General features: G+C 39.1%; 1 protein-coding gene across 1 annotated transcript; it reads right to left on the bottom strand.

The window, feature by feature from the left end:
- Positions 1–208: 208 nt before the first annotated feature.
- On the bottom strand, positions 209–3,055 carry LOC131329812 (indole-3-acetic acid-amido synthetase GH3.6-like). The gene is made up of 3 exons (XM_058363188.1): positions 2,609–3,055; positions 1,147–2,075; positions 209–1,037 (listed from the first exon to the last, which is right to left on the bottom strand). The coding sequence occupies exons 1-3, from the start codon at positions 2,929–2,931 to the stop codon at positions 445–447; spliced, it is 1,845 nt and encodes a 614-aa protein (XP_058219171.1). The 5' UTR covers positions 2,932–3,055; the 3' UTR covers positions 209–444.
- Positions 3,056–14,685: the final 11,630 nt, after the last annotated feature.

The following is a 14,685-nucleotide window of genomic DNA, read 5'->3' as shown; positions in this document are numbered from 1 at the left end:
CTGGGCTGAATTCCTGGCTTGTATTATGAGAACAGTGCCCCCCATAATGTAGCAAAATTACCAGCATAATTTAAGTTTCAATAACGGGTAATTTTTTAAAACACTATTAAATATACTATTTAGAGTGCATTTAAAAATAGTTTAAGAATAACATCTCTCTAATAAGCCGAACCATCCCAAAAGAAACTAAAAATAAACACGAGCGAGCGCGGAGAATGAGAGTCTTCCTTGACACACGAAATTTTTGTACATGGCTAATTTGGAGTCCCTAAAAACTTACAAAAATTGAGGGGGTAAAACTTACAAAAACGACGAAAGAAAAATGAGAAAGGCCAGATGGGTCAACCTAAAATGGGTAAAATTTATCCTAAGACGATCACGCACACTTGTTTTTTTGTTTCCCTAATGAAACTACCAAGAACAATTCAAACTCCCTTCTGTTTGTCAATTGGTGCACTGCTCGATCCATTCCTTACGACCAGGAATCCATTTGGGGCACTTGGGACTGAAATAGCTGGACACGACCCTCGAGTTCAGAAGCTCGACAATGGGCGCAAATTTCACGCACCGAGGCGTCTTGTACTGGTTGATCGAAGCCCCCAAGCTGATTGCATAGTCCATAAGCTTGTCAAAGGTTCCCATTTCCACAATCTTGATCTCCAGCGGCCCGATCGACTTGTCTGAAACACGGCCTTGTCGATACACGCTGTTCAACGACTCCTCGATAGTCAAACAGCAATCCTCGAAAACAGATGGGGGAACCGGGGTCGACCCGTTGACGGTGATTTCCCAAAAGAGCACGTAGTGACCGGGGATCGATGTTGTATCGGCGTAGCTTGTGTAATCTGTTAGCCTCGCGTCAAACGGCATTAAGTGGTTCACGGCGTTTTTTACCGCGTTTTGGAGCTCAACCTCGTCGGTCTTGTCCGAATCGATGCTTAGGACGACGTTTTTTCGGCATATGAAGTTGAATTGCGGTGCCTTGTTCTTGAACCCGGCCACTCTAAGCACGTCGCCGACTCGATAACGATAAAGTCCTAAACAAAACAAAAAATACCCAATTCAATTTAAGTACAAAAAGGTACAACTAAGGATTAATTTTTGAAGATTAATAAATGAAATTGAATAGGAATATTGGGAATTTACCTGCATAAGTGGTGACAACAAGCTCATACTCTTGGCCTGGTTTGACATCGACCAAATCGACCAATTCTTGCTGTTCTTTCTCGTTGAGGGATTTGAGCATGGAAATAGAATTGGTGACACCATTGTTTCTGTGAACAGGTAAGAACTCGAAATAGGCCATGGTTGGGATAAGGGTATAAGAGACCTCGCTAGGCTTACAAAGAGGGTTGAGATTGACACCAAAATAGCACTCAGAAGAGGCATACATGGTACAAACAAGGGGAAGGCCATTGCTGTAGTAGTCTAAAGTGGGGATATACTGTGACATGGTCCCAGTGACAATAACATCCACATACTTGGTGTTCGGCCACAACCTAGTTATGATCCCCTGCCATGACTCCCTCCCACATTCGCCCTCCAAGAAATCCGCCAGCTTCGGGTCGGGCTTCAGGATCCTCGTAACCGCCTCCCTGACCGACGGGTCCGTGATTTGTTGGTTCACGGTTCCGGTTCGGATATCGTTGCACAAGAGGGGCCAGTGCTTTTCGAGGAACTGGATTGCCCGGATAAACCCGGAAGCGAAAACCGCCCCTACCCGCAAGACCTCCTTGTTTTGGGAAAGGCCACAGAGCATTTGGGAATACATGCTTTGGTAAGAGTCTTGGCACAGAATGGTTTCGTTTGGGCTGGTGTAGTTTGTGTAAGGGTCATACGGTCTTTCCTTGAAATGATTACTTTTGTAGTAACTGGTTAAAACAGGACGAGCCACTAGACCCCCTGGGGTCTTGGCCTCTGACTTTATGAACAGGAAATACATTCCTTTGCCTTTGTCTAGACCAGGAACAAACTGGTTCATCACAGGCATTAAAAGGCTGTAGAGCAGTGACCTCCTCCCTAGCTCTTCCTCTGTTGTTGGCATCAATTTCCTCTCTCCACCAGATGTCCCAGAACTGCAAATCAACACAAACCCATTTACCAAATCAATCGCATAAACCAAACCCAAGATCACTAAGGTCAAACATTTGTCCATTACAAAAACATGGGACTTAATTTGCATATATTTTCTGTTCAAAAAACAAATTTGTATGTATATATAGATATATATATTTTATTCCTATTCTTGCTAAATTATTGCTTTGGTATTTTGCTATGTCTTTTTTAAATTTTTGTTAGATTCACATCAAGTTTTTTTAAATCAATTACTCTTTTCAAAAAGGCAAGTCTAAAAAGTAAAAATTGATGATGAGAAAAAAAAGAATTTACTAAAGACAACAAAATTTTGAAGCAGTTGTATTTTCTCTATGTTTGGTATGGTAAAAAAAACTTTTTTTAACCTTGAATTATTTTTTTATTCTTTTTAATATCTTTCCTTGGGACGAATGATTGCTCTCTTTTTTTTTTTGACAGACAGCTAAATCAAAAGATGACTAAAATTCAGGCTTTACATGACATGATGCATGTATGTATATGTATATGTTTGTACCTTGTGAGGAACTCGGAAATGGGTTGGGAGCAGAGGATGGGGGACATGTCGCCATTGGCGATGCGGCTGATATCGGACTGTATGTCCTCGTACTTGATGACCGGCACGAGTTTCTTGAATGAGTCTCGGTCGGTTTGACCGGAGAGGCCGTGCCGGTTCAAGTACTCCACGCCGGCGCTGCGAGAGAGGATTTCCGAAAGAACCCGCTTCTGGACTTGGTCTGCGTTTTCAGTCACATCTTCGATGAATTGAAGTGTCGTCTTGTTTTTCTCGGATAGGCTATAGTCTCCGCCGTTGCTATTGGCCTTTGGAGCTTCAGGCATGGTTAACTTCTAGTTGCACTAACCAAGAGATATATATATATATATTTCGAGAGAGAGAGTGAGTGAGATGATGATGAAAGCTGTCTGTTAGAGAGAGAGAGAGAGAGATGGTTTGGGTGTGGGTGAAGAAGAGAGGGATGGGGGTGCTTATATAAGGTGAATGGGGGTGGCTGTGGTGGTCCACGTTTGCAGCGTTTAAAAGTGCAAATAAGCAGTCCAAAAAAAAAAAAAAAGGGATGAATGGCGTGAAGGTAAATAAATAAGCCGTTTTGTGGCATTTATGTTTCCGATTTCACAACATGCTTTATGACTTGTGTTCCAATTATTTACCGGATGTGGTGTTGTTGAGCGCAGCGTTATGCTCATCGATGCCTTTTGCATATTTTACCAGAGTGCTTTTTTCAGGTTCGACGCTTAGGATGTTCGACTAACCTGCATGCATCTCGAGCGTTTCGTTCTTCGATCTCATCAAAGACAGAGTATTCTGGCTGGATTTAAAGAATTCGCAAAAGACTTCTCTCTTGTGGCCTTACACCAAAAGTTTGTAAAGTTTCGCGGCTTTGAGATTCTACTTGCAAAGTACTTTATTAATGCACTTTTGTTGCAATAATTACCAGGGGACATGCCCATCAAGTAATAAAGAAGTCAGGATAACCATCAACAAAAAAGAAGTACTTTAGGAAACCGTAATTTTAAACAAAAATTATTAATGCAGGTTTGATTGTAAGCAGGGAGATACGTGGATTACGTCCAAAATTAATAGCAACATGATTTGATCATTGGTTTCTCATAGAAAGAACAATTTTCTGGAATAGATCGTTCAGTTTACAACAAACATGATCGGATCATGTGATTTGACCCAATTGAATTTTAGCATGAATGATCACTGAATACGCAGATCACACAAATTAAATGATTTGCGTCCCTAAGGTAAAGGTGCACTGAATTAGTGCCACTAATGGTCCAACAAGACTGTCCAATAAGGTGTTCTTTGTTTTTTGTTTTACTTTTTTTTTTGTTATCTTGTGCCTGAGGAATGAAAGTGTGATATCGGTTAAATATTTCTCAAACGCTGAAGAATGTTCATTACATATTCTTCATAACGGATTGTGTAAAGAACCATTTATGTTACATAAAATACTTGATGTGAGTGTTTGAGTCTGTAAAGTCTTGAGCTTTCTTTGTAAAAGAAATGTGAAGGAGTAACATTACAAGCATGAGCCTTGTTATTCGCAAGGAAGATTTGCAGGAAACCATGTAAGGAAAAACGCGTTTGGACCCATTCCGGATTTCACAAAAATTTAGAAAAATATCTACAAATTTTTGAATATTATTTTATGGAGCCCTGTAAAAAATCAGCTCCAAAGGATATTGGTAAGTATTACTTTTGGATTCATATAGGTGAACTGAGCAGTTTCGCCCCTACGAATCCAAAAGTAATACTTATCAATATCCGTTGGAGCTGATTTTTTATAGGACCTCATAAAATAATATTTAAAAATTTATGAATATTTTTCTAAATTTTTGTGGGACTCGGAATGGACTTAAACGCATTTTTCCTTGCGTGATTCCCTGCAAATCTTCCTGGCGATTAGAATTTTCGATTTTTAAAATTTGATTAATATGATATCTGAATTTGAGTATTATTGATATTATCTAAGTTTTGAAAGATAAGCTATTTCCGATTTTTAAAATTTGATTAATATGATATCTGAATTTGAGTATTATTGATATTATCTAAGTTTTGAAAGATAAGCTTCTTACTTGTTGGTATGTGGTCAAATAGTCCAAATTAATCATGTTTATGGTCCACCTTAATTTGATTTAGAGAGAGTGAGAAACTTTAGTTTCCAAAGTACTATATATATTCTGTAGAGGAAAAACATTTTTTTAGTATTGAAGAGTGGTGAAGTCTGCATTGTCTCTTTACCACCAAACTTCCCCACATCTCTTAATTAATTAATCATACTTGCGATTAATTACACAACTTTAACTTTCACACACAACTAACTACTCCTTAATATAAATAAACCCAATTTAAAAGTATTCTTGGCGTCCAATAATCTTGTTTTAATCTGCATTAAGCAGTTCCTAGGGAGGCGGGAGGGCTACCGTGCGCCAGGGGGCGTGCTTGTCGTACAAGGAATAAACATGGAAAACGTACTCCCCCTTCGCATCTGGAAGCCGCCTTCCATTCTCAAGGCGGTACACCGGCAATATCCGGTAAACCCGCCCTTGAATTTGAAGCGTACAACCGGTCACATGCGTGCCTGTACCGCGGGTGTTCCTCCGCGTACCAGCAGCTTGCTTCCCCACGGGGTTCCGGTTCCCGATAAACACCCTCCATCAAAACGGGAATTTAGGAGGTGTTTGGACAAATAAGTCAAAGTGGCTTATTTTTTGTCCTTATTCAAAAAAATTTCGCATTTGTTCGTTTTTCATCAATTTTTTAGGGATTATTGCTTTGTCATAAAGAGAAAATCTAAAAAGAAATTTTTTTTGATCAAAACCTTTTTTTTTAATAAAGACAAAAAATAAGCCAATAAATTAATTTTTTCATCTTTATTAAAAAAATTGGATTTGGATTGAAATTTTTAATAGTTTATCCAAATTCTCCAACCGTTTTACATACATAGGAGTAGCATACATGGTGATAAGTAGTTTGCACATTTAAAAAAAAAAATCAACTTTTTTTTTTATCCGCAAACAAAATCAATGTTTACATTGTACTTTTAACTTGAATTACATAAAAAAATAATATAACTTTGGTAATAGTATTTTATTATTAGCATGATCTGCTTCGAAGAAAATAACTTCTTGTATTTTTTGAACCAATGAGAAGTTTTGGATCATGAAAGTAAACTCGGCCTGTTTGAATTTAAAACCCCCTCGTTTCGTTAACGATTCAAATCATGTTCACCTCTCTCTCTCTCTCTCTAACCCTAGCAACCGTGCCTCTCTTCCCTCCTCCCCCTTCCCTAGGGTTTTACACCGTAATGGGTGGCAGGAGGGGAGGGAATTCTTCCCCTCGTGGGTATTTTTCTGTTCTCTCTCTCTCTCTCTCTCTCTCTCTCTCTCTCTCTCTCTCTCTCTCTCTCCCTAGCCGATTTGCTCTATTCTCTCCATCGTCATACTCTTCTCTAGTCATTTAGATCTAGTCGCCGAAGCGCATATCCTACCACTTCTCGGCGATTCCCGCCTCCATCACCGTCGGCAGTTCCAACAAGTTATGGCCGCTACGGTACTTCTACAATAGTTGCACAAGCATTAGAACGGTGGCATGGGGAGTCCTTGCGGTGGGTGTTGACGTGCAATATCTGGTGGTGAACAGTGGACGAAGGCTAAAGTTTGGTGCGGCAGTGATTGAAGTGTATCAGATTGTTAGGGTTAGGGTTTTTCGTTTTTCTTTTTCTTTTTTGTGGATCTTTCTCCCCTCTGTGGGACTTTCTTACCTGGCCCCTTGGGGGTGTTGTTGGTAATGACTCGCTCGTTGGGTTTTCGTTGGTTGATTTGTGAGGTTCTGGGTATATGCTGTTGGCATGAATCGTGTAGATATTATTCTTTTCCTTACTTAGCTATTTGTACTACATGTATTCCTTATTTAGCTTTGTATACTACGTGTACTAGTGTAGTGCAGCACATCCTGTAACCCTATATAATACCTCTTCAGAAGGTTTAGAAATATACAAAAAATTTAACCTATTCAATTTATTGCTTTTATCTTGGTATCAGAGCTAACCCTAAAATTCCTAAACCCTACTTCCGTCTCTGTGCTTATTGCCCAGTGACATCCGATCAAAAACTCAACTTTCTTCCTTGCTTCTCGTGTTATTCATGACTGACGAGAGTAAATCCGTGGTGTCCGCTAGCGGCAACGCCCAAGTGGTGACTGTCCAGAGTGACTCCTCTATTGCCATTCCGTTTGGGATTAAATTGAATGGCTCGAACTACACTATTTGGTCTCAGATGATGGAGTTGCATGCTACCGGTCAAGAAAAAATTGGTTACTTGACAGGCGATACTCCTCAGCCCGCTAAATCCGATCTCAGTTTCCCAAAGTGGCAGAAGGAGGATGCCATCGTCAAGGGTTGGTTGGTGAAAACGATGGAGCCCGACCTCCTTGGCTTGTTTCTTGGTCTTCCTACTGCTGCCGCTGTTTGGAATGGTGTCACCCAGATGTATTACGATGGCGCTGATGAGTCTCAACTCTATGAGTTGCGTTGTAAGGCCACTCGTATCAAACAGGGTGGTCGCCTGATTCCGGTATACTTTGCTGAACTCCAAACTATATGGCAGGAGCTTGATAAGCGCCGCCCTATTTCCATGGCTTGCCCTGTTGATATTAAGGCACGTCAAGATGAAATTGTGAAAGATCGTATCTACGATTTTTTGGCTGGCTTGGACGATGTATTCGATAAAGTCCGGAGTGACTTTCTGCGGCTCAAGCCACTTCCTGGTTTAGAGGATTCCTTTGCCTATGTACGTCGTGAGGCGCAACGCCAAAATATTATGCTCGGCTCTAGTAGTGCCGGTGGTCTCCCTTCTGTGGCCATGGTCTCCAAAGCACCGAGTCCATCAATCCCTCGCCTTCCTCGGTTTTCTGATGTGGAAAATAAGGATGCTTTGCAGTGCACCTTTTGTAATGGTACTAGACATACGGCCGATATTTGTTTCAAGAAAATGGTTAACCTGATTGGTATTTGGAACGCCGTCGGCAGCTCAAGGGTGAACGTACTACTCGCCGACCTGGCGTTGCTGCTGTTGCAGCTTCTGGCATAATGCCCTCTGTTGGCTCGAGCCACAAGTCTACTATGTCTCATTGCAATTCCTCCAACCAAAGCATATCTTCTATTTATCAGCCATTTCTCGAAGATTCCAATTCAGATGCTAGTAATCTGGGCAAGGCTCTAATTTCATCCAATGATCGCGACACAGGTTGGATAATCGATTCGGGCGCCACTGATCACATGACTTACGATAAATCCTTATTTCAATATGCTTCCTTCCCTCGCAAAGACCGTGTTATTACTGCCAATGGTGATACTGTTCATGTGACAGGGGCTGGTTCTATTGCTCTCACTCCATCATTATCCTTGCACCATACCTTACTCATTCCCACTTTGTCCAACAATTTATTATCTGTGAGCCAAGTTACCGAACAATTGGATTGTATTGTATTAATGTTTCCTATGTTTTGCTTGCTTCAGGATATCCAGACACGGGAGATCATTGGGCGTGGTACTAAGAGAGGGGGATTATATTATGTGGATGATGTTGCAGCCAATCGAGTTCTTCAGGTGCGAGGGACAATGGATGATAAGTGCAAGAAAGTCTGGCTATGGCATCGTCGTCTTGGGCATGCTTCTTTTGGTTATTTGCGTCGTTTGCTTCCGTCCTTATTTCAGGATGTTAAAGACTCTGAGTTCAAATGCAATATTTGTATTCTAGCTAAGAGTCATCGTGTTCCTTATCCTTTGAGTTTTAATAAAAGCACTATTCCATTTGGATTAATTCATTCTGATGTGTGGGGTCCTTCCCCTGTGACTACTCCAACAGGAATTAGATGGTTTGTTACCTTTGTGGATGACTGTACTCGTATGAATTGGCTGTATGTGATGAAACATAAGAGTGATGTTGGCCCTATTTTTCGGGTTTTTCATCAAATGATCAAAACCCAATTTTCTCTTGCTATCAAGGTTCTTCGCTCTGACAATGGTGGAGAGTTTATTAATTTTGCACTCTCTCAGTTTCTTCAAGACCATGGTATGATACATGAAACTTCGTGTACTGACACTCCTGCACAGAATGGTGTTGCAGAGCGTAAGAATCGCCATATTCTTGAGGTTGCAAGAGCCCTTCTCCTTGGTGCTTCGGTACCTAAGCATTATTGGGCTGATGCTGTCCAATATGCTATCTATTTGATGAACAGACTGCCCTCTCGAGTTCTTGATTTTCACACTCCTATGGAAGTCTTAGCATCTCATGTGCCCCTAACAACCCACTTAAATTTGTCTCCGCGCATATTTGGTTGCGTGGCCTATGTTCATATTCACAAGAATCAACGAAGCAAATTGGATCCATGTGCTATTCGGTGTGTGTTTCTGGGATTTTCTCCTACACAAAAAGGATACCGGTGCTATCATCCTCCTACTCGACGCTCTTATGTTACTATGGATGTGACTTTCTCAGAGCCGGAAATGTATTTTGCTTCTCCCATGTCCAATCATGTCCTTCAGGGGGAGACGAATGTTGAGATTGAAGGAGAAATTGAAGGACCTGATTGGTTTGAGGTTGTTCTGGAAGATGTACCTATTGAAACAGGCCCTGGTTCAAGTCCTAACTCAAGTCCTGTAAGCTTTGGCTCAACTGAAGATGTGTCTAAAGCACTTGACTCATGCTTTCGTCCTTCTGATACACCTCAGTATGTGATGGCTGACTCAGTATGTGATTCCCCCTCTCGTGACTCTATAGTACCTGCCCATGCTCCCGTGGATATTCCCGAGGTAAGTAATTTGGACATTAATATTTCTTCTAATCCTAAAGCAATTGAAAAGTCTTCTTATCAGTTGCCTCCTAGACAGAATCGCGGTCATCCGCCCGATAGGTTTTCTCCAGAAGGAAAGGCAAGGTACTCAATTGCTCATTATGTGTCCTCACATCGATTGTCACCGCAGCATCAAGCATTTGTGAATCAGATGGCTGCAGTTCAGATTCCTAGCAGAGTTGAAGAGGCTTTGAAGGATCCAAAATGGATAGAGGCTATGAATGAAGAAATGAAGGCACTACAAAGGAACAAGACTTGGGACATTGTATTATTACCGAAAGGCAAGAAATCAGTGGGATGTAGATGGGTCTTTACCATTAAACATAAGGCTGATGGAACGATTGATGTACAAGGCCAGGTTGGTAGCAAAAGGATATACGCAGACATACGGTGTGGATTATCAAGAGACTTTTGCACCAGTGCCAAAAATGAATACTGTTCGAGTTTTATTGTCCTTAGCAGCCAATTTTGATTGGCCTTTGAAGCAGTTTGATGAGAAAAATGCATTTTTGCACGGAGATTTGAAGGAAGAGGTATACATGGACTTTCCACCAGGATGTGGGATGGTCAATGAATCAGGGAAAGTGTGCAGGTTGCGGAAGGCTCTCTATGGTCTAAAGCAATCACCTCGAGCGTGGTTTGGGAGGTTTACACAAGCCATGAAGGGATATGGATATCGTCAAGGAAATTCTGATCATACCTTGTTTATAAAACGAAAGAATGGTAAGGTTACTTTGTTGGTCATTTATGTTGATGATATGATTGTCACAGGTGATGATTCTGATGAAATTCAGAAACTGCAAGGTTATTTAGCATCTGAGTTTGATATGAAAGACTTGGGAGGTTTGAAATATTTCTTAGGAATTGAAGTTGCTCGCTCTAGTGGTGGCATTTATTTGTCACAACGAAAATATGTGTTGGATTTGCTGACTGAAACTGGAATGTTGGGCTGTAAACCTGCAAGTACTCCTATTGTGCAGAATCATCATCTAGGGATATATCCTGATCAAGCTCCAACTAATCAAGAGAGATATCAGAGGTTAGTTGGAAAATTGATCTATCTATCACTCACCCGACCTGATATTGCATATGCAGTGAGTGTTGTTAGTCAGTTCATGCACTCTCCAAGTGAGGATCATATGGAGGCAGTAATGCGTATTCTGAGTTACTTGAAGTCTGCTCCTGGGAGAGGTCTATTGTTCAAGAAACATGGGCATTTGAGGGTTGAGGGGTACACAGATGCAGATTGGGCAGGCAACATAACTGATAGACGTTCTACTTCAGGTTACTTCACGTTTGTGGGTGGTAACCTGGTTACTTGGCGTAGTAAAAAACAAAATGTGGTTTCACGGTCAGCTGCTGAAGCTGAGTATCGAGGTATGGCTCAAGGAATTTGTGAGCTTCTTTGGCTACGTTTGTTGCTTACCGAGATAGGCATTGAGGTAAGAAGTTCTATGCAACTCTATTGTGATAATCAGGCTGCTAGGGAGATAGCAAACAATCCGGTTCAGCATGATCGTACCAAACATGTGGAGGTTGATCGACACTTTATCAAGGAGAAACTGGATGAGGGTCTGGTGGCTATTCCATTCGTAAGATCAAAAGAGCAACTTGCGGATACATTGACACATGCGGTATCCGGGAAAGTATTCTGGGATTCACTGGACAAGTTGGGTATAGGAGATATCTATGCACCAACTTGAGGGGGAGTGTTGGCATGAATCGTGTAGATATTATTCTTTTCCTTACTTAGCTATTTGTACTACATGTATTCCTTATTTAGCTTTGTGTACTACGTGTACTAGTGTAGTGCAGCACATCCTGTAACCCTATATAATACCTCTTCAGAAGGTTTAGAAATATACAGAAAATTTAACCTATTCAATTTATTGCTTTTATCTTATGCTTGTGAATCTGGACCTCTTGGTTATTGTATCTAGTTGAGATTGATGACCCTCATTTGTATAGTTTTTTTGTATCAATGAAATCTTTTACCATTTTAACAAAAAAAAATCATGTCCACCTTCTAGTTGGCCCCCTAATTGGTTTAAGTACCATACCTTGGGGGCAAATTTAAAATTTAAAGTGGGGTTAATCAGTAAAACTTGGGTGTAAATTATAAATACCTTTTTTTTGGGTTTATAATTTTTTTATTTCTAGATTTTACATTTTTTTTTGGCCCCATGGTGTGGGTACCCTAAGCCCGTAGGCTTGCAGGGCTTACCTTTTGACCGGCGTTTTGTCCGTATAAGTCTTATACCCATACAACGCAAAGGGTGGTTGCAAGACCGCTGGATCTCGGACTCCAAGATCTATTGTCAGTTTACCTATTTGAATTTGAGAATTGCTTTTCACATTCTCCTTTTTTATATTCACACTCCTTTTTTTTTTTTGTCTTTTAACAAAAAAATACATAATACTTTCACCACTAAAAAACAAAACAAAAAGGAGTATAGTTATAAAAAAGAAAGTGTGAACTCAATTCCCTTGAATTTTTGGTAAGCCACATGTTGTCATGCATTAGAGGCTAGACGTATTTTTGTTAACCAATCAAAAAGTAGAGTATCATTGACCATTTCACCATGTGCTCATGTATTTTCTATTCTGAACTCAAATAACCGAAATGCTTAACAGACAAGTGTTGGAGTGCGAATATATATATATATATATATATATATATATATAAGATTAAGATAAAACAATATTTTTGTATACTTCGACTACGTAAAATAGTTATATTATTGTTGGAGTCTTGGAGATGTTTTTACTAGCAGCAGTGAAATAGTATGTAAAAACTAATAAATAAAATTTGAACTTCTAATTATCATTGCACTTCCTATGTCCTATTTTGTTTGATTACCGCAGAATGCCGTGTCATTTCGACATCCACCAATAATCTACTCTATCAATTTATTTTTAAATTTATTTTGCACCATTCAAAATTCTGGATGAGTATTTCAATTTAAAGCGGTGAAAAGAAAAGCTCGAAAAAATAATTCTCAGAAACAATTGCATGTATCTATTATAATTACGTACTGTCCGATACACAGTGGTTTAGCATTACCTTTTTTTCCATTCAATTTAGGCTATTTAGCTGGCTACCACGCACCATGTCAAAAAAAAAAAGAAGCTGGCTACCACGCTTGGTTGTTTGCCACGTGTACGAACGGGAAGTACGTGGTCAAATTTTTTTATTTTTTTTTAACCGACGTGGTCAAAAAGTTGCTTTGCACAATTCCTCGCCAAAACCTCCGATGGGTGAGATTGCTGTTTCTTATTTGGGTTTTGAGAAAAGTTTTTGCGGTAATCATTGAAAGAGATAGTAAATAAATTTATTATGGTTTTTTCTTGACATCTATTGCTAATTAAACTATTATGCACTAATAGAGCTGCTAAATGAACCAAACAGCTTGAACTAGGCTAGACTTTGGGCTTGTTCAAACTCGTTTATTAGAAATATATACCAAACTCAATCATGTTTTTTCGTTTGGTTATGAATTCAAGTCAAGTTTGAGCTATGTATTTGACTCGATAGGCTCGTAAATAAAGGGTCATTCCGTATAACAAAAAAAAAATACACAATAGATTAATAAATACTCCAAAATATGAGATATGAGCCTTTCATATAGATATATATATTTCATCAATTTCATAGTACTATTGCATCCAAATAGAAATCATTGAAGAAGCCTTATCATTGTTTATTTTTTTGATTATATATGAATCATAGAACTTGTATTCTTTAGAGGTAGTTAGGAGACAATTAAGAGTTTATTTTCTTTATTTTGCTTAAGATGATTCTAAGACAAGTTTGACTTTGAGGGTATTTAATTAATTTAATGAATGGTAACTAGTATCTGAATTTTATGTTTATAAGTTATTTTGGGCTAAATCAATGATGCTGGTTTTTCTTTATGACTTTAAATTAGTCCATTTCATTTTATACCTTAATGAACTTAAGCTCAAGCTTAAAAGCTTGAAATTTCACGAAATAAAGCTCACTCGAGATTGACCTGCATATTTCACAAGCCAAGTCAAGCTTATCACGAATACAAAATTTCAAGCTTGAGCCAAACTCGAACAATTAGTTTCAAAAAGTTCTCAAGCCAAGCTTGAACACATGTAACAAAGAATCGAGCCGAGCTTGAATAATATTGTGTTTGACTTGTTTGTCCCAATTAGCACCCTTTGCACTAAGGTGCTGAGAAGGATAGTACTAGTACGTAAACCAACATATATCGCACTATTACCCATTTACAGAAGTTTATCTTCAGTCGGTCTTTTTCATTTCAGAAGTGCCTTGGAGACCCCACGTTTTGTTTTATATACTAGTATAAAAGAGTAGTAGTTAAACCACATATAATTGGGCCTTTGATGCTATACAAATTATTCAGTGCAGCCAAGAGGCCTTTGACTCTGCAACATCATGGGTGCACCTGCGGCAGAATCGAGTAAGATGGTTAGGAGTTCTACTCTTCTATATAAGGTGTTACTCTTATAGTCTTATTAATTATTCTAACAATAGTACTTCCTCTATCTTTTTTTCAAATGTTTAATTTTGTAATTTCAACTTATTAAGGAGATATTATCATTACACTTTTTACATCAACTTTTTCCTTCACTTTTTCTCCTTACCCTCTATGGAGACATCATCATTACATTTTACTCACTAACTTTTCAAAATGGAATTTACTTTCAGGGGCAAAATAAAAAATTCACCAACTTTTACCCACTAACTTTATAAAATGGACACTTAATAATGGACTAATGAAATACTGGACTCTGAAAAAGGGACGGACGGAGTAATTCCTTTACCGGAGAAAAAAAAATTCAGTGCAGATAGGGTTTTGCACTCTCCTTTTTGATAACTACACTCCAATTCAAAGGAAATTTACTGTATGTTCCAATTTGTATGGCGTGGTTTTCTGGGAGTATTAATTACTGTTTAAGTTGCAACAAACAAGTTCAACTAGGCAGACCATGAATTTGAAGACAGTCTTATCGCTTACAATTGCTTTATTCTTCTTTTTTTGGTTTAATTATTATTAGTTTAATAATAAGGTGCAGGTGATCAGGTAGTTTCTTAAATTTCCTAAAATGGGGCAGACAGCCCCACAAAAGAATTGCCGAAGAACAAGATAATACGTATTATTTTGGGCAAAAGTTTGACGAAGAAGTTGGTAAAGGGTGACGAAAAAAGAATGAGCAAA

This window comes from Rhododendron vialii, chromosome 6a, assembly GCF_030253575.1.
Source record: "Rhododendron vialii isolate Sample 1 chromosome 6a, ASM3025357v1".
NCBI classification, from domain to species: domain Eukaryota; kingdom Viridiplantae; phylum Streptophyta; class Magnoliopsida; order Ericales; family Ericaceae; genus Rhododendron; species Rhododendron vialii.
This window is presented reverse-complemented; position numbering and strand designations above follow the sequence as displayed.

Bases quoted from the DNA above. Each gene is read 5' to 3' on its own strand.
- LOC131329812 (XM_058363188.1), bottom strand. From the start codon at position 2,931: ATGCCTGAAGCTCCAAAGGCCAATAGCAACGGCGGAGACTATAGCCTA. The intron at 2,076-2,608 runs GTACAAACATAT...GTTGATTTGCAG, and splicing joins ATTTCCGAGTTCCTCACAAG to TTCTGGGACATCTGGTGGAG. The intron at 1,038-1,146 runs GTAAATTCCCAA...TGTTTTGTTTAG, and splicing joins TGTTGTCACCACTTATGCAG to GACTTTATCGTTATCGAGTC.